At 38.0% G+C, this 25,376-nt stretch overlaps 1 protein-coding gene across 1 annotated transcript; it reads left to right on the forward strand.

Annotated features, from left to right (window-relative positions):
• The first annotated feature begins 1,673 nt into the window (after window positions 1–1,673).
• Window positions 1,674–19,779, forward strand: NME8 (NME/NM23 family member 8). Its single transcript, XM_074150776.1, has 15 exons — window positions 1,674–1,706; window positions 1,799–1,856; window positions 2,771–2,877; window positions 4,150–4,221; window positions 5,655–5,771; window positions 6,384–6,450; window positions 8,837–8,916; window positions 10,568–10,660; window positions 13,096–13,253; window positions 14,575–14,753; window positions 15,745–15,889; window positions 16,564–16,671; window positions 17,614–17,765; window positions 18,806–18,950; window positions 19,557–19,779. Exons 1-15 carry the CDS (start codon window positions 1,674–1,676, stop codon window positions 19,777–19,779), a joined length of 1,737 nt encoding a protein of 578 aa, XP_074006877.1.
• The last annotated feature ends 5,597 nt before the right edge of the window (window positions 19,780–25,376 follow it).

Raw genomic sequence — 25,376 nt, forward strand, 5'->3', positions numbered from 1 at the left:
GTGCTTGTCTGTTTGTGTTTTATCAGTCTGATATAGACTGCATAACTGAGAGAATGTGTTAGGCGAAAATTTTATTAAAAAGTATAGATGTCACGTGTATCTTCATATTGTGACTGGCCCAGGTTGCCCAGAGCAGCTGTGGCTGCCCCATCCCTGGAGGGGTTCAAGGCCAGGCTGGATGGGGCTTTGAGAAACCTGGTCTGGTGGGAGGTGTCCCTGCCCATGGCAGGGGGTTGGAACTCGATGATCTTTAAGGTCCCTTCCAACCCAACTCATTCTGTGATTCTGTGTGAGTCTCATACAGCTAGTACATCAGATTAACGTGTATATTTGTATATTTGCATACAGTAGCATGTGTCTGCTCTGCAGTGTTTTCATTTGCCACCTTAGAATGCACGACTGCACGTTTTTAATTGAGGACCATGTGTGGGCCGACTGGGAAGTGTGTCTCGCTGTCATGCATGTGATATATGTTTTGTAGATCTGGTCTTGCAATGCATTGATTGTTACTGCTCGGTGACAGACGTGTTGTTTTGCTACAGATTTCCTACTCATATGCCATATTTTCATCTCTCTGTTTCCTATAGTTTCGATAGTTAACGTCACCTCCTCAGAGTCTTTAAAGGACTGGACTTAATGCCATGCTAATGACTCTGTCTCGCCACCTGGTTTAAGTGATATGAAGAAAGCCTACACTTTTTTTTTTTTTTTTTCCTCTAATAATATTGGTAAACAAAATGTGAAACAAGCATCAGGGCAAGAGTTCTCACATTGGCCACTATGCCTCAATCTGTGATCTGAAGGGAGCAGCTCCAGTGGGAATGCCAGGATAGTTCAAACTCTGGACATATTTGCTGGTTGACTTGTCAGATATCAGTGCCAATGGAGGTCACATTCATGGTGGCACTTTCATTTTCCCCAAGATAAAGACTGCCATCTTAACCAAGAACTTTAGAAACCTCCACTCGAGCTGCTGAGGCAGTGATAACATTTATTGTTCAGTCGAGTTCCATTTGGAAGCTGAAGTCAAACTTCATCCACGTATGTGACTTAACTGAGAGAGTTTTCCTGCCTAGTTCATAGTTAATTATCTATTAAAAAATAAAATTTAAAAAAAAAAAAAGAAATGAAAAAGAAAAAAATATGGAGGTAATTTTTTTTATTAATGACAGCATGATCAGTATTGAGTTTGGGAGTTTAGTTATGGAACACAAGTAAGTCATTGCTTTTCATGTATCCCAGGAGACAGGAAGCCTGATTTGATGTCATTAGAGTTGAAGCTCCCTAATCAGTATTTTTTTGAATTAGTCCCCTGCTACAGACACTGTCATCCCACCCAAGGTCCCTGTGGCCGTTCTGAATAGAGTAATTATAAACGTGAAAAACTGTTGAGGCCAAAAAAATTTTAAGACCCAAACAGATTAAGTTAATGAATTTTATTGTTTCCTGTGGTATGTGGGTCTTGCAAGTAAGTTGTATATTGCTCCACACAATTCTGTCATGGGGTGTTAACTGCCATTGTTGTAGGGGCTTCAGTTGAATTAATCTTTAAGGAAATCAGAAGGCAGTGCTATGTTGAAAACCACATAAATCAGTTCTGCATGTCACATGTTCTTTTAAAAAACTCTTAAATGTACTTCATATTTTGATATGTTTCCTATAATCACAGGGAAATGGCAGGCAAGAAGAAAGAAACCCAACTCCAGGTATAAATGCTGACTACTTGACCAATTCTAGAGATGAGGAGATCTTTTTCTGCCTTTTTAAATTGTTAAAATGTCAATTCCTTTTATTTCAGGCCATAATAAACAATCAAAACCAGTGGGATGCAATGTTGCTGACAAAAGGTGTAGTAGGTACTACTGTTTCTATTTCTATTTAGTCTCTCATGGAGGCATTTACAGTTTTTCATACGTATATATCACATCATCTTTAATAGATACCTGTTGTAAATCTAGACGACTAGTGCCATATTATCTTTTAAAGACAGGTTATGTTAATATATTTATAAATGTATATATTGTGTTTATGAGTATATACTATCTTCTCTGATAAATAAATAATTGACACAAATCATATTATCCATTATTTTGTGCACTGCTATAGACTGATATTTAGAAAATATATCTTTCCAGTACGATATTCTGTATGGTAGGAGGTAGGACATTTCTGTGGAATTTTTTACTTCAAATCATGTACAGGCCAAAGTAATACTGTATGGTTGTACTTAGCAGTTAATAGGTCAGCTTCCTTGAGAGTGCATGTTCTATGATACGTATTTTCCCCAGTTTTCAGTTTGCTCAGTCCAATAACCTAGTGTCTCCTAGGTCTCCTAGGAATGGTATTTGGGTAGAAGGAAAAAATCTGTAAAGGGATCATATCTACAGAGGAGTAGTAATGGGAAAGAAATGATCGGCATGGGCTCATGGAGGTAAAAATTCTGTAGAATAAAGATCTAGGTAAGAATGAAAACCAGCAGTGGGAAAAGAAAAAGAACAATTAAAATAAAAAGGAGTATGACAGAAATGTAGCTGTTTGGATTATTGTCTCAAATAGTATTGTTTATGTCAAAAGTAAATGAAATAAAAGAGGAAACTGTGATGTATCCACTGAATACACCAACGTATTCACGATGCATTCATTGAGTAGGAGAGGACTGAAAGATGCATATGAACGCCTTTCCGGTACTGTTCCAATATACTCATAAATATGTCTTGGTTTATAAGTTCCACAGGTCGGTTGTTTGTAACTCCAAACTATTACATTTTAGTGATAGATGTGTACCAAGCTTGGTGTGGTCCTTGCAAAGCTGTGTTGAATTTATTCAGAAAACTGAAGAATGATTTTGGTGAAGACGATGTGTTGCATTTTGCAGTGGTAAGGATGTAAATTCTGTATGGAACTTTACTTACTTTTTTTTTTTTAAATATACCTTTTTATCTGTCTGCATATACAGAACTTTCATTTTACTGTCCTTATACCGAGTGATCCTAATTTTGGCCTGGTTGCCCCTTCTTCTGCATATTCCTCATAAGACTTTGTTTAAAGGTAGATTAGAGATGGCAATAAATATGGAAGGAGCTGTAACACAAAGGGAGGTGATATCCCACAAATGTTGTTTTCCTTGATGAGGTTGCAGAAACATTCAAAAGCCAGACTATACGATTTTTTTGTTTTAAGCCTGTACATTATTGATTATCACATTTAAAATTCTTACATCCCAGAAAAATGCTGTTACACCTTTTTCCCAAATATTACTTTGTATTTCATTTTTAAGAGAACAAAATAGGGGAATTGAAAAATTATCATGAACTATAGTGATAAAAATATTCTTCTACACTAGGAGTATAAAATAGGAGGTATATATCGTATTTGAAGTAGATGAATTTGTTCCACAGATTCAATTCCTCCCAGGTGCTGACCAATCTCATCCTTTTTCACGTGACTGAAAACTTTTAATTACCTAATCGAAGCTTTTTTGGAGAAAATACATGTAATGTTTACACAAAAAAAAAGAAAAGTAGGCAGTTGTGTTCAGCGATTATCTCAAGTGCTTTCATAGAGCTGACCACACGTCACAAAGAACTTAATACAGTGGATAATCTCTTCCATCAAGAGGTTCAGATTGGATATTAGGAGAAATGTTTCCACAGAAAGGGTTATTGCACATTGGAACGAGCTGCCCAGGGCAGTGGTTGAGGCCCCATCCCTGGAGGGATTTAAAAGCCAGGTTGACATAGTGCTTAGAGACGTGGTTTAGTGATGGTTTTTATCAGGGTTAGGTTGATGGTTGGACCAGATGATCTGAAAGGTCCCTTCCAACCTGGACAGTTCTATGATTCTATTCGATGACTACTTCCTCATTTATCTATGTTATTATAACCTACATGGGAGAAGAGTATTTTTCTGTGATTAGCTGTTTTAATATGAAGGGAGACCAGTCCTGTGTTACCAAACTAGCTCTTTCTTCATCACCAGCAAGTGCCATAAGCACTACTCATTGTATTTAAGACTGCAGTTTGAGTGTGTAACACCAAAGCATATAAGACTGCAGTTTTCTTGCAGGCAAAAAGATTTGTGTGTGTGTAAACATATATATATGCATACATATACACACGTAAGTAAATAATATTTTTCATCTGATTTCAGGCAGAGGCTGACAGCATTCCGACTCTGCAACCATTTAGGAATAAATGTGAACCCGTGTTTCTTTTTTGTGTTGTAAGTACATGGCATCCGTTTCTTTTAATGTGCTGCCTACTTTTGCCTTAATTTTTCAGTAGATTAAATAGAAATGTGAAGCTGTATAAAGCATATCTTTACATTTTACAGTATGTAAGATCATATACTCAGATGTTTACTCGGGGCTGTTTCCCATGCCTAAATCTGTGGTTCTCGAGCACGTTTTTGTTGTGGTTGCTGCACGTATAGCCACAGAAGATTTGTGGTAACCACAGTTTTGGTAGCTACTTAGTGAAAAATCCATCTCAGTTCTCCAGGGCTGCCTCACATAAAGTGCCCGCACGTGGCTACACTGAAATGATTATTTTATGCACACTTTCCCTCAGGGAAAAAGAGTTTCTATTTCCTGCCACTTCAAGGTTTTTAAGATAAACAGATAAAATTGCATTTTTCACACCTAAGCAATTGTAACAATTAATTGTATACTTATTGTCTCTCACTGGTGGATACAGAAAGACTGACCTCCTAGGACTCCACTGTGAAACAACGCTCACTTATGAGGCAGTGGGTTTTTTGACTTGAGGATGCTGGGATCCGAATTCACGCAACTAAGGGGCAGGAACAGGACACATTTGGGTTTGAGTCTGGGCACTGCCAAGTGAAGTTAGCAGTATCTTTGATCACTAGTTCTTTGATCACTAGTGATCTTTGATCACTAGTTAACTTCACTGTAGTGCTCCTGAATGTGGCAGAGCACGCGCTGAAACGTAACACAAATAAAAAGATAGAAAGCTCCATGTTATAGAATGAAGAGCCAGTAAATTCCATATTTGCATTTACTTCTGACTGTATTATAAATGGCAAGCCTAGAAGTAAATGTGGTAGAGAAGGAAGGGAGGAAGTAAAAGCTAGGACGGTTTGTTCTGAACTAGTAGAGGCGGTAGTAGATTTGGTATTCTCTTCAGTGGGCATGGGAAGTTGTTCTGTTGTTCATCTTGGAGAAGAGAAGGCTCCAGGGAGACCTTAGAGCAGCCTTCCAGTACCTGAAGGGGGCTACAAGTGCGATGGGGAGGGACTCTGTATCAGGGAGTGGAGCCATAGGACGAGGGGTAATGGTTTTAAACTGAAAGAGGGGAGATTTAGATGAGATACTAGAAAGAAATTCTTTCCTGTGAGGGTGGTGAAGCACTGGAACAGGTTGCCCAGAGAAGCTGTGGCTGCCCCATCCCTGGAGGGGTTCAAGGCCAGGCTGGATGGGGCTTTGAGCAACCTGGTCTGGTGGGAGGTGTCCCTGCCCATGGCAGGGGCGTTGGAACTCGGTGATCTTTAAGGTCCCTTCCAACCCAAACCATTCTATGATTCTATGATTCTGTTGCTGGAAAGATAGCAAGATACAGCATGTTCCAAGACTCAAGTTAATGTGTAAACTAAGCAATGAAAACTCACCAAGAGTGTTATTTTCTCTTTTACAGAATGGCAAAATTATTGCAAAAGTGAGAGGTGTAAATGCTCCTCTTATAAGTAAGAAAATAACAGAGCTAGTGGAAGAAGAGAGGAAAATTGCAGCTGGGCAGAAGAAACGCTCTGAGGTACTCACAAAACAGATAGATACTTAAATATAAATGAGGTTTTTTTCTTACGCTTACATGGTTTCTCTCAATGCCTGTGATAATATTTTCTGTAATATAATATTTAATTTTTTTTGTATTTTTTTCTTGAGAGTATAGTACCATATATGAGGGGGTTTTTTTGGAAATTTCCATTAAATGGTACTTTATAAAAACTTAAGAAATTTATGGATTAGCCTACTGATGCAAGAAATGAAGAGACGGACAAAATATCACAAGCACATAAAGGTTTTAGTCATCTTTTGTCTTCCAGGACTGAGTATTTGTCATATATAACAGCAAGAATGCATCATAAGAATGCATCATATGAAACAAAGACTTGGGAAATAGTCCTGTTTCATTGTTTGTTTTGAGTGAAAATGGAGATCAAAGAACTCTGCTTACGGTTAAAGGAAACTTTTAGCAAACTATAGCTCAGTTCAGGAAAATCAGGCTAGCCCAAGGTCTTTCCTAGAACTCCTCGCTTTCCTGGATAGCAAATATCACATTAAGATAGAAGTGTAAAGTTCTGAGAGCTATGTTTGGTGACTTTAGCTTCACACTGGTGATGTACTGTATTTACAATTACCTTAGGTAGATGAACTTGTTTTCCTAGAAGAGAAATCATCAGAAGAGACCATTGGGGAGAACGTACACGAGGGTAAATATATTTGATTTATTTTTAGAAATGTTAGCAGAAAGAAAAAGAACAAATGTCTTTAGTTATTTGACTAAGAATTGTGTATGTCCAGCACCAATACTCCTTCCTTTGAGTTAATAGCATGAGTGGTTGTGACTGAGGTTATCAAACTGAGGGGAAGCTTTCTTCTTTAAGGAATCAAGATATTGGACTGTCATCTTTAGTGTTTTCACCACCCCCTTTGGAAAGCTTCAGAATTCCCTGGCACATAGAAGCAGCGCTACCTGACAGGAATTTTCCTGAGTAAAACTAGTGCCTGAAAGTCACTTCTACACAGTCCCTGCGTTAGCTATGTACTTTTTTTGAGATGGTGCATGTTAACCCTTGGATGTTCGACAGAAACACCAAGATGGGGGCAACCTGTGAAGACCAGAAGAGTTAATCTCTGAAGGAATGGCATGCCTTATATTTCAGGTTATTTTTAATTAACTCTTTCACCAGATTAGATTTAAGCACTAAAGAACAGACTTACATATGAGCATAAATCCACAATAGTAGGATAAGATTCCAGAAATACTGAAAAATATGCACCATCCTACTTGTGGGTCTCGTGATTTGGCATGAGCTGGGAGCTACATCTTTTCTATTCTTATTGTTATCTGTGGCTATTGAAGATTCCTACTGCTTTATATACGCAGAAAATGCATATATGAATGCATATATTTGGCAATGTTCAGATGGGATAAACTCCTCCTTCCCCTCCCTTGTACTTCATTATCTTGGATTCTTTTCCTCAGATAAGGCAGTCAATCACTGTCAGAGACTAAGTTGCGTCCATTCTCCTTCCTCTTCATGTCTTCTTTATTATATGGTTCAAGCGACATGTTCCAGACCTCAGCTTTATACCCTCTGAGACCTAGTAGTACAGTATCATAAATCCTTTAGCAATTATATACAGACTTTGCACTAATCCACGGAACCTAAATGGGTAACAAAATCAAGGAACAGAGTTTTCAGCGTGGTTTAGCTTCAGGTTAGGGGATTTCTCAGAAGCTATAACACGCTAACATGTTGACGTCATAAATTTGACTAAGTGGTTTTTATCAGAGTTAGGTTGATGGTTGGACTAGATGATCTGAAAGGTCTCTTCTAACATAGACAATTCTATGATTCTATAATATTTTCCTTACTGCATGCAGGCACCTATCGGTGTTTTCTACTATTGGAAACAAGTAGTAGTCTGATATTTCCATTAGAGATCAAGCTCTTCTGGAGTGTTTGGGATCTGATTGAATGTAATGCTAACGCTTAACTGTAAATCCCAGATTCTGTAAAGAAAGATGCAGTTTATATTCTCTTCTGACTGTTTTCTGTCATTTTGCAAGGATCTGTATGCTATGGATGTTGTAACTACACGTCTACAACCAGGAACACCTCTTGTTTTAAGCATGAGATTGTCTTAGCAAGCATGCATTACTTCAACAATTATTGTAAATGACTTCAGCATTCGCAATGCTAAGGAAAGAAACATCTACTATGATGATAAATGTATATTTTATTGGAAATCTCCCATATTCAGGGGGCTGGAGCACCTCTCTTATGAGGACAGACTGAGGGAGCTGGGGTTGTTCAGCCTGGAGAAAAGGAGGCTCCGGGGAGACCTCATAGCGGCCTTCCAGTACCTGAGGGGGGCCTACAGGAAGGCTGGGGAGGGTCTGTTTACAAAGGCCTGCAGTGACAGGACGAGGGGCAATGGTTTTAAGTTGGAGAAGGGGAGATTTAGATTGGATATTAGGAAAAAGTTCTTTACCATGAGGGTGGTGGAACACTGGAACGGGTTGCCCAGGGAGGTGGTTGAGGCCCCTTCCCTTGAGATATTCAAGGTGAAGCTCGACGAGGCCCTGGGCAACCTGGTCTAGTTGGGGGTGTCCCTGCTGACTGCGGGAAGGTCGGACTAGATGACCTTTGGAGGTCCCTTCCAGCCTGGACCAATCTATGAATCTATGAATCTATTCATACAGACTTTTACTTAGTGAATTTTCTCTAGCAATATCCATTCTTTTCACATTTCTAGTCTTGTACATACAGAACTCCCTAAACAAACTGTAATCGTAAATTGTAGGTTTTCCACCACACCTAGCTCCATGTGAATCACTTCACCATCAGACACAAAACACCAGTGGTTCATCAGGAATGTGTATCCCAGGGATGGCCAAGGATGGTCCCACACTCCAAGATATACTTTAAGTGCTGGAGTCACTTATTTTCTGGAGCCACTGTTTGGTCATCTCAATATTAAAATGGAAAAAGTATTTAGGGAAACCCACCTGTAAGTAATGGAAAATTTAGTTGTGTATGTATTTTAATATATGTATTCATTCACAAATGTTTTTTTTCCCTTTCTCAGAAGAAGCAGTCAGATATTCTGTTGGAATTATAAAACCTGATGACGTTTTAGAGGGACGCGTAGAAGAAATTAAACAAAAGGTAGATTAAATTCGAAGATTCTTTCATTCTATTTAGCTGAGGCATAGCAGCAAGATGTACGATTAAGTAGATCCTAATTTATGCTCAGGCTTTAGAACAAGACCTGTTGATGCTTCTCTGATAAGGATGATAAAAGCAAGATAATTTTGACCTGAAATAATATTGCATTCAGAGTGACAGTATTGGTTTAATATATGATGTCACTAGGTGAGGTGTGACATTGATTCATATTGTGACGACCAGCGACATGTGGAATTGCAAACAGAAAAGTGTCTTTTTTTCCTCATATTGCAATAGAAACAAGAAGAGGAAACTGTGGCGGTGAAGTTAATTCTTCACATATCTTTAAGAATTGTAGGCACACATAAATCAACTAGCAAGTTCCCTGTGGAAGAGCGTGTGTGTGCAGGTGCATATGACAATATATGTGTGTAGGTAGCGAGGTTAATTGAGGGGCACTAGTAATCAGAGATTGTACACTAATATTTCTCACTAGTGAAATATTTGCTGCTGCAATATGATTCCAGCAAGTACACAAGGGCGCACCCAAGGGTTTAGTAGGTGTTTAAGCCATCATACAGTGAAAGAAAAATTCTTTTGCCTTCCAGAATATGATACTGTAGGAACACTCCTTTCAATTACAGGAATTTCTCACTTTTTTTCTGTTACAAAAAAAAAAAAAAAAGTCTCATAACACTATATATTAAGATAAAATTATGCTAATTTTAAAAAGTGTTATGACAGGGACAGTGACCTTGGCAGGAAAGAAAATCGAGAGTGTTGTACAGGTTATTTCAGCAGTTACTTTACCTTGGCCAGAAAGGAAGGAGGATCAGTAAATGCAAAAAAATAGGCAGTGCTTGAAAGCAATTCAGCTGGAGCTGAGCAGCTACTAGTTGGGTCTGCCTTTGTCCTGCCTTACGAGGCGTGTATCCATCATGTTTCCGTACTCAGCCTTGTCAAGGCAGGCTGGAAACCCTTAGCAGCTCACAGGGGCTTTTAAAGAGCAAAGTGCTGGTAAACAGACTAATATTGGCGTACAATCGCTATTGGAGCTGGGTAGCGCCTTTGTCATTTAAATACCGGTATATGGTATCAACCTCATACCAGTGGACTATGAATTTTGATATAGGTCATGTAAGTGTGCATCTCTAGCACATATTTGAAGTTAGTGCAGTAATGTAATTTAAAAAAGAAAAACATAAAATAGATTTTATTTTCATTTATTTGCTGTTTCTAAAGCCAACTAGTTTAGCCTAATACAACTGTTGACAAGTACACATTTATATGACTACTGGGATTATAAGATAGTTTATAACAACATTTTTAGAAATGTTTGCATGTTAATCACTCACAATGGTTAAAATGAGTTTATTCAATGTTAAACAAAAGGGATTATTTACTAAATGAATACATACGTTGAACTGCACTATATTTTTCATAAACTTTAACTTACTGGGCATTGTAATCCTGAATTTAGTGAAATACTTTGAAAAGCTTTAGGCAAAGTGTAAGTTATATTTGGAATATTTCAGAGAATTTTAAACTTGAGATAGCTTCCAAAATCAATCAATCCTTAGATTTACATTAATGTATGCTTTTGTGTATATCCATTTTCAAATGCCACTGACTAATAACTGAATAATTGCAGATTAGAAAGGCAGGATTTGGCATTGAAGTAGCAGAGGAGAAAATGTTAACTGAAGAGCAAATCAGAGCGTTCTATGCCCGGAATAAAGACCAGGTAAAAGTAGACTAAAAACCTAAACAAATAGAACAGGTAAAACATATAGTTGTAGCTATATGTGTTTGCAAATCTCTGGCTTGTAAAATTTCAATATGTTGAAGAACTGAAGTAATCTAGATTTAGTACATAAAAAAAAGGAAATATGATCTCTCTTATTTTCTTGTCAACTCATACAAATATGGCTTGGTAGCACCCTAACATTCCAGCTAAATTAAACTGAGCTCCTATTAAACACCAAAGTTTTTGTAGTTCTTTCTGTTATCAGAACGTGTATGACCTTTAGTCCTGACCCTAAACAGAGGCTAAATTAGGGGCCGACATGTAGCACAAAACCAAAATCTGGTGTCATCTATATGACAGTATGTATCTATTTGACACATACTCTTCCAGCCAGAAAATAAGTGATAGTATATATTACATCTTTTCTTCTTTACATGGGCCAATACTGGGAATAAGCAAGGCAGAAAGAGAAAGCATCTTTCTGGCCCTATCCTATTTTAGGAGACAAAAAATAGCTAAGGACAGAGAAAGAGTTCAAGAAAGCAATGAAATTGTTGGTCGTCGTTAGATGGTAGTGGTCTAGCAAACGAGCACCAGGATATTGTCAAGTGTTTTGCCAGTGTGATAGCTAAAGTTAACTCTACAGAAGGATCTGAATCACAAAAAATGAAGGCGCTTAGCAAATAATTATACCTTCTCCTGTTTAAGATCTGCATTAGATAGACAGAGGCTGGAATTACATGCAGACAACTAGTTTGTTTTGGTGTTTAATTAGAGGGGCCAATGGCAGGGATCAATGAAAAGGTTGGCGTAATCAAAAGAAGCTGGGAAAGCCTTCCTGTGGCATTCCAAATGAATGAGAGTGAGACAAGATGGTTCCTACTGAAGCCAGAGGGAAAAAAGGAATCTGACAGTAATCACCAGATAACTGCACTATGGTTGAGAAAGGAAGTAACAGGGAGAGCTTGTAAGGAATTGTGAAAAGCTTGGTTTTGGCAAAGGTGGGATTCTCATTCAGACAGAGACAGTTTTGAGATAGAGGTAAAAATAAAGTTATCTTCATGGGAACAGCAGCCGATTTTGAGATTAGTTAGGTGTAGAGGGAGATGTGGGAAGAACAAAGACAGGGATAAAGAATGCAGTGTTTGATATATGGCAGCACTACTACACCGCAGCAGATCCTAGCCTAGGGAGAATAACAAAATTACTATGAACTATCAGAAGGGGTTCAGAGAACCCTATGCATATTGAGAAGCAATCATTTGCCATTCTTTAAGTGTAATTCTAAGCTGAAAAATAATTCTGTTAAACTTACAATATGGAACATAGATTCCTTTGTGCTCACTGGGCAAAATTATTCCTGATTTAATACTCTGCAAGCTTGCTGAAGGTCCAGAGGCTGCCTAATGTAACAGAATGGAGACTCAAGTTAATAGACCTTCAGATATAACTGGAGGCAGAAATTGTTTCTTTTTAATGATGAAGCTGGGTGAGCCGGGAGAGCCAGACCTAATAGCCACATTTATTTCTTTTAACATAAGCAAGTGTACTTTTAAAGCCATAACTGTATAGATATTCCCTTTATGCATTGTACTAAATGTTTTCGTGTTTGCATTCATTCTGTCTCTTTTGAGTTTGTTCATCTCGTGGAACGGGCTTAAGTTTATGCACAGATACGAAGATAATTAGAAGGGAGATGTAACAAATTGAAAGCACAGATGTAAATATTTCATCCTCGTATTATTACAGGAAAAATGTATCATATTCAACCAGATGAGGGTGACTGGTAAAGAGAAGATTTAGTCAAATATTTAAAAGGAGAGAATATATTTGAGGAAATTCACAGTACTGAAGAAAAAGGGGACATACAAGAAAAAAAAAGATTAAAAAGTCAAACCAGCTTCAAAAGTTATTTTCTGTTGCAAGTGTACATTTGTAGGATTGAAAGGCAGTGAAGGAATGGAAAGAGCATAGCAAAGAGAATGAAGGAAAAGCCTACAAACATCTTGCAAATATCTCAGTGTTCTATACTTGCAGCCAGATGCATGATTTTTAGTTTCAAAAATTATGCCTGGAACTGTATGGCAGTTTTTTATGTCACACTATATGTGCTACTGCAAGCATAGCATTTGGTCACATTTAGTTTCTAGATCATTTTCTTCACTCTCATAATTTGCATTTTATCCTGGAAGAACATGGTACTTGCTTAATGTAATTTCATGACTTCGTTTACCTCAATTAATTGTTTTAGACATTTTATAGTGGTGGTGTCTCAAATGATTGATCAAAAAAATTCACAATTTGACAGATTCTGTAGTGTATGTGAATGCCATTTTAGATCAGGAATTATGAGTTACTTTGGAGAGTCATCTCATTTCTGATGATAAGCTCAAAGTTCCTGCAATTCATAGGGGAAAAATTATGTTTTTCAGCCTGATTTTGATGATTTTGTTCAATTCATGATGAGTGGACCATGCCACGTTTTGGTAATCGCTAAAAAAGGAGCAACTGATCCTATTCCTCACTGGAAAGAACTACGTAAATTGAGTGAGAGGGGGCCTGATGAGCCTGAGGCTGAGAATCCAGACAGGTAACTAACAGTGAAAATGTGTAGATGTGGCTCAGTTACAGTGTTTGGAGCACACCGTAAACCAAGGCACATTCTTGCAGATGCTCGTGTGCCCGTATGCACGGGGTCCTGGGAACAGGCAGAGTTCTTCACCTGGTCTTTCACAATTAGAGAGGCAATCACAGTTCCTGTGGGACGCATAGAAAGTCCCTGCTTCCTAGGTAAAGACAACAAGCAAAGGGCACTAATCTCTTGCCATTTCTGAACTAGCCTTGAATGGGTCGTCAGACCTATGGGGAAGGAGCCATTCTTAAGGGTTGACGTGCTCCATGCAATTCTACTTCACGCTAGTTCCCCCAAAGTGACCGCCAGCATTGGCCCATTGAGGGTTGCACTCTTGCCCACGTTTACTCCTGTGTATGCTGGGAAGGTGTAGATGTGGCCCAAGGGAGACCGGGGGACACCTGAAAATGCTGTGCTCCCTGGGACCACTCTGTGAAAGTCAGCAAACAAGACGGACGGTTTTGTTCCTCCCCCCATCGCCGCCTCCCTGCATAAAAACATTGTGAGGATTAGCTGTTCACAACCATGGTATCTCGAAATCTCTGTTTTCCTCCTATGCCAAAAATTTGTAAAGAATTTTGAAGAGGATGATAGTTGTATACACAGCATCAGATAATAAAGAGCAGAGAGCATTCGCAAAAATTCAAGTATTGGATCGAGTTTTATATTTAGACATGAGATTTACTTAAAGCAACATGAACTTGAGTACTTTGTTTCAAAGAAGAACTTGTCATAATAATTGATATTTTTGTTGATGCCTGCTGTATCCCTTTCTGCATTAATTTGGTACAGCTGGGGAATATTGCATTTTCTGTAAGTGGCCAAGAATGACTATTTACATAGCTAAACAAAGCTTAGAAATACAGGCTAGTAACGATGAGAAGTATCTCTGTTAAAGATAACCCTGCAGTGATATCGTTTTTATGATCATGCTGTACGTGAGTTAAGCACAATCCTTTTATTGGTCATTCATTATACACCGTACCCTCGTCAGCGGTACTTCTGTCTAGTGGGAGACCGTTTCTAATAAGCTAGAGGGGAATTAGAGAAGCTGCATGGCTGAGTTTTCCCTTTCTCAGCACATGCCACGGCACTTCTTGAGAAGATAAATAATTGTCAGAAACGTTATTTCAGTCATGGATTTGAATTTAGTAAAATCTTAGCTTGGCATTTTATTCTTAATTTTAACTGACCTTTAAGAAAGTACATTTTCAAGAAGTCCATTGTTAACACAATGCATGCAGTGGCTTAAATGTTATATTACTTTGTGTCTCCTTAGGTTGGAAGAAGTTGTGGAAGCTGAGAGTATATTAAATATATGTGATGTGCAAGACAGCGTAGAAGATGCCAGCAGACAACTTGCCTTCTTTTTCCCAAATTTTGATGAAAGCAAGACAGGCCAAAAAGCTGAAAAGACTTTGGCCTTAATTCGACCTTCTCTCTTAAAGGAAAGACGGCGTAAGTGTTAATAACTACGTTTTCCATCAAGGGTATATAACAAGTCTCATTTTTTAAGCTTTAAAAGTTCTAACTCTAATAATGAAGTGTTCTTAGGCTATGTTGTCTCCCCAGCATTAAAGTAACAGGAATCTTTGTCAGGAAAAAAGTTACATGGTTAATGTTTTTGATATATTGAGAATGTAAACGTCAATGCTATTTTGTTCCTTTGCATGGTTTTTCAAGAATTTCTTTAGATTGTATATTTGGGTGGAATTTTTTTAGAACACCTCTCAGAGAAGCTAGCAATTTTGAAGTATAGTGCAGGGGATCCTACCTCCTGCCGTAATGAAGCAGCTGATATTATCCTCAAATGGTAGGCCAGAGGTCGATCAATGGCAAGGTGAAAAAGATCAGACCCAGGATGTTCTACGCGCCCTATTTTCATTTTTTCCTAGATTCTAGATAGCACCTTTATTTCTAACTTCAGGATCTCTGCATTGGAAATAACCTATACACAGAGATATGAAAGACTACAATTTTGACCTCTCCTTCTGCATTTATTTTCTGGATTGTCATCTGGCACATTGCTTAGGGCAGCAGTTTTGCAGTCTGTATATAGGCAATTATGGAGTCATTTTGACTTGTACCAAGCACTGTTTACTTACTCACGTGGTCTTATAGGGATTAGTCAAATGAATATTTACCTGTTCAAAATCCTTAGACCTTCTTCTAGTGATAGTAACACATATCATTATTTCTCAGTCAGGAATTCCTGCTGAGGTTTCTGAAGTGAGAGAAAGCCTTAAGGTGAGCGTCAGCTTTCTGAGTGTCCAGGCAACACTAGCAGTTGCTTTGAATTAGTTTTCTGTTCTTAAGAAATTAATTAGTTAAGAAATTAATTCACCTGTAAAAAATTAACGTTCTGATTGGAAAGCCCATGGCATTTCTTCACAAGTGTGCAAATTAAAGAATGCTTGGCAACTTAGCATTATTTCAATATTTTAAACAGATTCTATCATGCAAAGAATAAAGGATGATGGCTTCGAAATAGCAATGCAGAAAGAAATAATCCTGTCTGAAGAACAAATACGTGAATTTTACAGAGAGCATGAAAATCAAGACTACTTCCCAGTCCTTCTAGAGCAAATGACCAGGTACGTTGAATGAAAAATGAGCATGTGCATATATAAATAAGACTGAACTTTTCACAATGAATAATTATCCTGAATAATCCACGGCTAGAAGATACACATGTATCTGAGCGTTTAGTAAAACTCAAAAACAGGGCCAGACAACTGCAGATCATTCCCAAGTACAGTAGAGAAATAAATCAGGTTTTTAAAAATTACTAGCTATTCCATATCTCTGTAAGTAGGATCTTGAAGTCAGTGGCAAATTCCATCAATTTGGGTGAAAACAGCTGAGCTCTGCTATGGAAGGCCGTGTTTAGGTTGTCTGTAGGAGAGTTCTGAAATCTTCATCCAGGCTGTGTGCTGGATTCCTCCGGGAGGAAAAATAAATGATTGCTTTCATATGAAGCTGGGACATTGCTGAGACAAATACAAAAACCGAGCCGATCTGCATTTCTACATCTAACAATAAAGACATAGCCCAATTCTGCAACATTCCTGCTCTTGTGTTAACTTTCAGTAACTCTGAAATTTAAATTTGCATTTAAGCTCCTTAAAGTTTTATCAGACTGTATCTGTTTGATGCCGATGAGTTTTTTAATCCTCCAATACTAGGGTTCACTTTCCTGGCCTGGACTATATAAATTACAGAGAATTTAATATTTGATGGTTTTAATGCCAGTTTTCCCATTTTACAGTGGTCCAACTCTTGTACTTGCTCTAACACGAGAAAATGCCGTAGCCCACTGGAGAGATTTATTAGGCCCAAAGACTGTCGAAGAGGCTAAGAAGGAAAATCCGAACAGGTGATACTTACACTAGCAAACTACCATTCACAATTTCCAATTTACTTCCACTTTCCTCACCTCAATGACTACTGCATTCCAACTGGTGTAACTATAGTGCCATCATGTGGGAACTGATACATATTTCTACACTTTGTTAAGCTTTTCTTGGAAGAAATGTTGTATTACACAAAGTGACTATAGATTTTTTTTTTGAGAAATAACGGCTACTAAACGTAATGAAAAGTTGAGTTTGAAAGAGCGTATTGAAGCGAAAGAAGATCTCTTGAGTCAGAGAAAAATCCTTGACTGCTAAAAGCACATATCACAGGAAGAATCTACCTGTAAGGATCTTTTTATAATCTCGCTCTGAGAGTCGCAAGAGCAGGATACTTGGCCATTAAGTTGAACCTTTGTGACCTTGGATGGAAATTTTTAGGCTATGAGGTCTACAGAAGTATTGCTATTAATTTTCCGCATGCAAAAAATATTGGTAATACCTCAAGTTTATTGATGTTTTGCTTGAAATAGTACCATTATTTTTTAGAACATAAGCTTATTTTCTTAGCTTAATGAAAACTTCCTATCAGTAGTGTATTTTATTTGTGAATAAGTTTCTTCTACACGTTTTATAAATGAACAGCTTAGTTTTACCTGCTTATTTTATTGTTCTAAAAAACTGCTGTGGTATCATGTTACCTGTTGTTTCATTAAGCCAGAACTGTTATTATCTTGGAAATGTAATAAGATGACAGTTAGGAGGGGAGATGTTCATATTTCAGGTGGTTAACTAAAAAGTTGGTTGTTCTTTCTCTAGGCAATGAAGGTTTCTTACTCCTACAGAGGGATCGTCAAGCACTTAAGTTGCCAGATCAACATTAACTTATATTCACTAGGTTAATTTATAGTTGAAGCTCAAAATGGCTATTCCTGTAAGTAACTTCCTCTTTTGATGACTCTTAGTTTACGTGCACAGTACGCAGTCGAAAACATACCTATTGGTCAGCTGCATGGTAGTTCTACACCCGATGATGCTCAGAAAGAATTAGAGTTCTTCTTCCCTCAGGAGCACACGCTGGCATTGATCAAACCCGGTGCTGCTAAGACTCATAAAGGTAAGTGTTCTAGAAAGTTTGGGCTAAGTCTACAGTTGGAATTTCTGCAAAACATTACTAATGTACACTGCAGTAAATCATGTCAGATGCATCCTTTTTATTGTCTGAAAAGCTTTTTCCGTGCAGAGAAATGCTTTTACAGGGCTTGCATAATTCATTTTGAGGTCTTAAATGTCACATTTCCTTTGTTTAAAGCTGCCTATAGCTCTCTCTTCACAAGAATGGTGGTGAATTGAAGTAAGAGAGTTACTAGCTAAATTTAAAAGCCAGGAACTTGTGCAAACTAGCCATCCAGCATCCTTCTGAGTCAAAGGAGAGGGAGGCTTTCCAAATTCATGTTACTTATATTAGACAGGTATCTCTACTGACTCAGAAGAGGTCATTGCTCAGTTAGATGCACTTCCATCTTAGGTTGAATTCACTGTCAGACAAAGGGAATGAGGAGGAAAGGTCAAAGCAAAAATTACGCTATGTACAATTTGGAATCTTACCTTAAAGATTTTTGCTACCACTTTTTTTTTTTTTTTTTAAACCCTCTATCTGGAGCCTCTTCTTGGCATTCTTCTTTTCTGCTCTAACAAATTTTAGTAGACTTTCTAAATGTTAACTCATCATTGGCTTTAGTGAATCTTTCTTCCCCTCTTGTAACAACCCAGATTGGTTTTAGCAGACCAGCTGGTGTGTGACGTAGCATTATGACGACAGTCCACTTTCTGCCCAGCGTGAGAAACAGCAGTGAATGCTACTGGTATAATTTATAACAGCCCGGGTTTGTCACCTCCATAGAGATGGATTAGTGCAATCACAATGGTTGCTGTATATTTTTAGAGGACTGTAGAAGTGTTTGTCATATTGTCCATTACTGTTCAACACTGTAAGTAGAATTTTAATAGGTATTGGTGATTTTTTTTTTCTAAAACAGCATCTGGTATTTTCTGAAACTTTTCAAGTTTGGGTGTTTTTTTGCATCTAAACTTTTAAATTTTTTTTTGCATCTAATCTGTTCCAATCAAGAATGAGTTTGCTTTTTATTCTTCTAGATGACATTATGCAAAAAGTTAAAGATGCTGGATTTACCATCTCAAAGATTAAAGAAGAAGCATTAACTCGTGAAATGGCTGCACAGTTTTATAAGGACCACACAGGAAAACCCTTTTTTGAAGAGTTGGTGACTTGTATGACTGAGTAAGTGTCTCGTTATACAAAACTGAGGTATGTAAGTATACATCAAACTTTGAATTTGCAGTGCAAACAAAACATGCTACACCCAAAGTGGGCTAAGGATTTTACATTCTTTTACTCCTTCTGGCAAGTTTAGTGGCTTCTAGCATGGACTGCTCTCCCTTTAAAAGGAAGATTTAAAATTATTTCCAAACTTATGGATAGTGACTATTATTTTGGATTTTTTTCTCAAAAAAACAAAACAAAAAAAGAACTAATTTCTGATGGAATCCTTGTTCTTTCCCTGTAGGAAAAATATCTTCCTCATAATATCATCAGTAGAGCTATTGATAAAACAGTATGTATTGTCTTGCTTCAGAAAATTTTGGGTGGGAATCTTTTTAGAACAAAAAGTCCAAATCCAAATAGCTGATCATCATAACCTTTTTGGCTTTTGAATATAGCATATTTTCTTAAACAAAAAACTCAAAAAAAAAAATTTTAAATTGAACCAGTTTAACAAAATTCTGAGAGCTTAATGCTTAACGTAACCCTTCATGGTACCTCTGAAGTCAAAACCAGGTCTGCACCTCAGAATAGTGTAAGAGTTTCCTTATATTGATTTTACAGGGGCCCATCGGTGGTAATGATCTTAACAAAGGAAAATGCTGTGGAAGAGTGGAGGCAACTAATGGGTCCAACCGATCCCAAAGTGGCAAAAGAGACCTCTCCTGAATCAATTCGCGCTCAGTTTGCACAAGATATTTTGTGTAATGCTGTTCATGGATCATCTACTAGAGAACACGCACTGAAAAGCATTGAGTGCGTATTTGGAGAGATTGATATAGATTGAACAATTAAGATGCAGTCTCTGAAAACTGATACTTGTGTCATTAGATGAATTTGTCTACCCAATCGCCTATATTTAAGGCTCTGTATACAGTCATATTTTCCCTCATACTGCGTCCATTTTTTTATCAGCTTTGTTTTTTGTTATCAGCTTTGCCATCTTGCAAAGGCTATCAATGTAACTAGTAGTACCTGCTAGAAGTTTGATGTTGGTAATTATTTCTTTATGTACACTTATTAGATAGTGTTTCTTTTATCATTTTAGCAGATTTATGCCTTTCCAATAGTTCCAGGAGTCTAAGGTGTTTTGTATTTAACTACCTTAAAAAAACAAGGTCAAGGAAGATCAGTAAAACACTATTAATGGTATGTCTACTGTGGTGTGGGTAGAGTCCTCCAGTTAGGCAGCCTATGAAGGAGAAACGCTGAAAGGCAGTGGAGGCACAGCTACAAGGTTGGTAGGAAGCAGCAGCAAGTGTGAGAATGCTCCACAAGGGAGAAGGAGCCAGGGGCCAGGCATGACCCAGAACCCTTGCCACAGCATCCAAGCAGAACTGGGTAGCCACATCAATCAACAATCCCAGACAAATCAAGCAATGAGACAGGTCCAGGACCCATTAAGGGTCCAGTCAGGAACAACAGGCAAGAGAGGTAGAGACAGATAGTCCTGCAACACAGCTCAGGCAAGGGTTAAGGCCAAGTGCGAGGTTAAATGGGGCTCCAGGGTCTGAGACTGCTCAAGGCTATTAAGGCCTCCTGGTTCCCTCAGGGCCCTGAAAAACATTTGCATTGTTTATTTATCCTTTCCCTAAACATCGTCTAATGACTACTGTCACAGGTAGGATAATAAACTAGAAAGTCCTTTCCAGTCCATTTACTCCATTCAAATATATCGGATGAAGTAAAACATAGAGTCAGCTCTTTCATAATAGCTATTTTTGACATAGACCTCCTTGCCAAATTAGTGAATTTGTATCCTGTCTCAGTCTTACTTGGCTGGCTTTCACGAGGAACACAAATACTCTTCTGAAGCTGATACATTCTCACTTTTGCTGTCCGAGTCTGCTGAAGGTTGAGCTACTAAAGAATAGCATTCAATTAAAGCATTGATTATAATTGCAAAGTCCAGAAAGAATGAAGTCTTTCTCACACCTCCTTTACTGTTCCCATTGTGTTTAATACAACCAGCTGTTTTAAAGAGCTTCCTGACAAATATTTCTGTTGTGATGGGACTTTTGTTATTATAGACATTCCTCCAGCAGAAATTGGCCTGAACGTTCTCCTGGTGGCCCATTTTCACCTACAGCTGCTTTACTGCCATAAACTCAACTGGAGGCTAGCTAGCCTGTAGGAAGTTGTGATTAGTGCAGAATTTATATGTCACCTCGGTGAGGTGAGTTCTGAGAAGCATACTTCAGGATTGCTGTATGTTCTTTGGCTAGTTTTTTACTTCAAAAAGCCATTAAAACCGTTCTTCCTGGCATTATTTCACCACTCTGCGTTTTTTTGGGTGCTGGCACACTGTACTTTAAACCAAGAAGTAGTCTCAGAAAAGGCCCGAGCAGGGCGATTTCAGGTACCTCAATTCAGCTCGTTTCCTGAGACCTTTGCTAGTGTTAATGACTTCCCTACCAAAGGGGCAAATACGACGTTGAAAGTTTAGATGGGATTGTTTTTTGACAGAAATGCTGAAAACAGCAAAATATGTTTATGTCTTATTAAGAGGTCATGAAACTTCTGACAGAAATTCACAATCAAATAGCTTGATAGCTATCATGCACAGATTTTGAATATTGTGGATCGTTTATTGCACTGGTCTTAGAAATTTCAGCTAGCTGTGGGAGTATCCTAGCTCTGCCTCTTTAAATGTGATATAATTTTATATACTCAGTTATTGCTGGTTTAACCATCCTTCCTCATCCTCCGTTACATCACTCAAGCAGTACAGCATTTTTTTCTGATTGATTTAACTACTAGATGTTGAAGGATTCCATTTATCTGGGTTCACATACTCATGTGTGTCAATTATGATTCCTGTTTTGTGCTTGGTTAAAATGATCCAGTAGATTACATATTATGCATAGATCTGTGACAGTTTTTCATCATATTGCACAAGTATCCAAACCCAGATTGAAATGTGGGAACAATTAATTTGTTAATGTTTATTTGCTTCTCCTAAATATGATTTGGATCTTAATGTCTTTTTGCAGCTTTGGGAAGGAGGAATTTAAGAGATTCATTTCAAAACAATAAACAAGAGGTCCATTTCTAAACAACTTTCAGTCAGCTGATGAAGCGATTCAGGTTCACGAAGGCTTTATATCTTTGAGATACAGAGTTCTGTAGAATTATCAAGATTTCATGACTATGAAAACTTGGTAATTGAAATCTTGTCGATATTTTAAGAGATCACTTTGTCTCTTTAAAAGTTTAACTCACCATTTAGGTATTATACACATAATTTAGACCTCCATCCACTGTTATTCAAATTTGTATTACTGTGACATAGACATGGATGTAGTTTTTAAGAATTTGAGCACTTGTGATGGTATCATCAAGCGTGTGCACTTATAGAGCCGGGAGGAATGTGTTCCAACATAAATTCCATTGAGTCTCACAGATTAAAATCTTCTTGCAATTAAATTTGCACGATTCCTCCTGCAAATCTTACAGAAACTCTGACTCTGTCCTTTTATGTCTTATCTAAATGCCAGACCAAAAGAGAATGTGACCTTCACAACTGTTTATTTAGAAAATATCTTGTGGTTCAGCATAGAATTAGGTGGTGCAGAGATGTGATGAAAATTCTTCCAACACTAACAAAAGATAACATAATTATTCTTCTGATTTTTGTCCCAGCAGCAGAAAAATGGAACCACAGGGCATGTTTATTTTTACAACAGACCACATATTTCCTTGTTTAGGAACTTTAATGAAATCATAATCTGACACTAAGACTGTATTAAAGGTCTGTTTCGGTTTAGAATGATAAACAGGCTGGTTCTAACTCTCAAAATACCGTTTAAGAAGAATTAGTATGTCTGATCATAGCGAGTATTTGTGCTGAATTACTGCATAATAAAATACGAGAAATGGTGAAAAAGCTTTTTTCCCCGCCAAGAAGATGGAGTCAATCGGCTTGTGGTTGTGGTTGTGTACGGCTGCACTGTTTTTCCTTTGCTCTGACTGTTGGATGGGCTGCACCGGCTAGTCGGACCTTGCAAGTATCTGCTCGCTTTATCCACAGCTTTTTGTGAGCAAATGATTAGCTTTCTGATTACTTCGCTGAGAGGATAAATACCGGTGTGCTCTGAGTACCTACAAACTGAAGTTTTTATCCTACTGTAAACCGAAGGAATCAGAATATTTAGTGTGTTGGTCTCTTTGGGGCATCTCTTCGTCGCTCTGATGTATCCTTTAACCTTCTACCTGTAACATAGACTGTCTGACATATTTTGGATTTTGAGCTTAGTATTCTCCTCTAGAGAAAAGGAGTGTGTCCTCCCTTCCGGATGCATCCCTTTCTGCTTATTGCCACGCTGATTTATCCACAAGCCTTTTGGCAGAAACAACAGGAGCCAGTCTGATATTAATAGGTTACCCGGAATTCTGTGAATTTACTGTATCTCTAAGCAGCAAGTTTGAAATCCTGTTTCACCTCCCAATAAAGACGGTGTTCAATTTCAGAGATGCTACAAGAAATATACTGTCAGACGTTGAAATCAAACGTAGAGACTTGACTAAGTCTAATTAGAAATAACGTACCTCTATAGAAATTAAATACAGATTTGTAGGCCTGTGCAAGTCGGGTTGGTTTTTTTGACCATAAATGGAAACATCGTTCTGAATCTTTGTTGACCTATATTGATGGATTTATATTTATTTACAAAATTAATCGGAGCTGATGTGGTTTACCAGAAAAATCTGGTCGAGGAAACGTTTTCAGATGTGCATTTACGTTCAACTACTAAGCACAACCAAGAAGTGTGTGTCGGTTGTGCGTAATTGGAGTAAATATTTTTTCAGGTTTCATTCATTTGGAATCTAGGTTACAATGCTGGATAAAATAATTTAAGAGCTGTTTGAGTATTTTGGACTGGAAAATCTTTTTATTTGCACAGGAAGTATTTCTCAGTTATATGCAACGACTGGACAAAAGTAACAAAGCTGCAACACTGAGCTGAATTCAAGTGACCGGGTCATTCAGGGCCTGTTGAAGGGGTTGTTTTGTTTTTTTTTTTTTAAGTGTGGTTCATAAAAGAGTTCTGATTTGCATTTACAGTGAGCTTCTAAACCTGTGCCAATTATTCGCAATCAGAGTAAATATTTTTTCAGGTTTCATGCTTTTGGAACTGAGGTTAGAACATCCAGTGAAAATATTCAATGGCACTTCTTACTAAACCGGGGACATGTGTGTGGGAGGTAGTAAGAAACACACTAGAAACATCTGTGTTCCAGGCAATTTTTATTTTATATGAAAAAAAAGTGCCTTCCTTAGTAGAAAGGCAGCTGTAACACAGAGAAAAAAAAAAAACAAACCAAAAACATTTGACACTTCAAGTTATGGCCTGTTAAATTTTTTCAGCTGTCAATAGGTACGGTAATTACTTTCCTCCATCAGCAGACTGTTTGCCCACTCGGCCAAACCGAGGTTTCATGACTCTGGTGCTAGGGTCCACTAGGATGGCAATGACTACAGCTGGCCATGGATGGGCACGAGGAGAGGCGAGTCCGACTCTTTGCGGGGAGCAGAAGTGATGATTTGGGTCCACGTGGGGACACAGGAGGACGCGTTCGCCTGCTCAAACAGCCCTCGCTGCTCCAACGTGGTTCACACCTTCGCGAGAGAAGGGCAGCAGGCTGGAGAGTGGGGATGCTCTGGGTTCAGCTGACATCCGACGTCGCAGTGAGTTAATAATCCTGAGGGGTTTTCAAAACGGAGTGACCTCTGTTAGCGCTGAACTGGGGAGACTCGTGGCTTCTTAAAAAATAGAAAAAATGGATTCGGGAAAACACACTATCTTACTAATTCATCTCCCCTGTCTGCACATCTGTTCTTTGTATTATGATATCCCCTGCTTTTTGTTGTATTGCCTTTCCTTTTTCCACATTTTTACCATATCGGAATGAAAGTCAGTCAGCATAAAGCATACATAAAAATGTCGAGGAGTTTGGAAGCACGGAGCTCAGTGCATCAAAGTTTATTCCAACGTAGTGGAATGGTCAGTCTAATGGCAACTTACAGAAGGAATGGTGACAATTCCCTGGAAAAAATAATTTTTGCATTTGTTTTCTCCAGCATAAAGAAATGAAAGACGTTTTATTTTAAAAGTTGTAAAATAATATGTGATGTTGCTATGAAGCCTAGCTATCTGTTCCAAAAGTTTCATTCAACAACATGACACTTGACCGTGTTCACGATAAAGCCTGTTGGAGTGAAATATCACAACTTTGGTATTTGTTATTTCAACATCACATTGATAGGATGATCGTTCATTTTAACAGCTAACCTCAGGCATATTTATTAGGGTACTTTAAATTGGGATCAACGTGTAATCAAAGCTTAAGAACTCCTGCTGCACAGTAGATAAAACTATTTCA

The sequence above is a fragment of the Numenius arquata genome, chromosome 7 (genome assembly GCF_964106895.1).
Source record: "Numenius arquata chromosome 7, bNumArq3.hap1.1, whole genome shotgun sequence".
In the NCBI taxonomy this organism is placed as follows: domain Eukaryota; kingdom Metazoa; phylum Chordata; class Aves; order Charadriiformes; family Scolopacidae; genus Numenius; species Numenius arquata.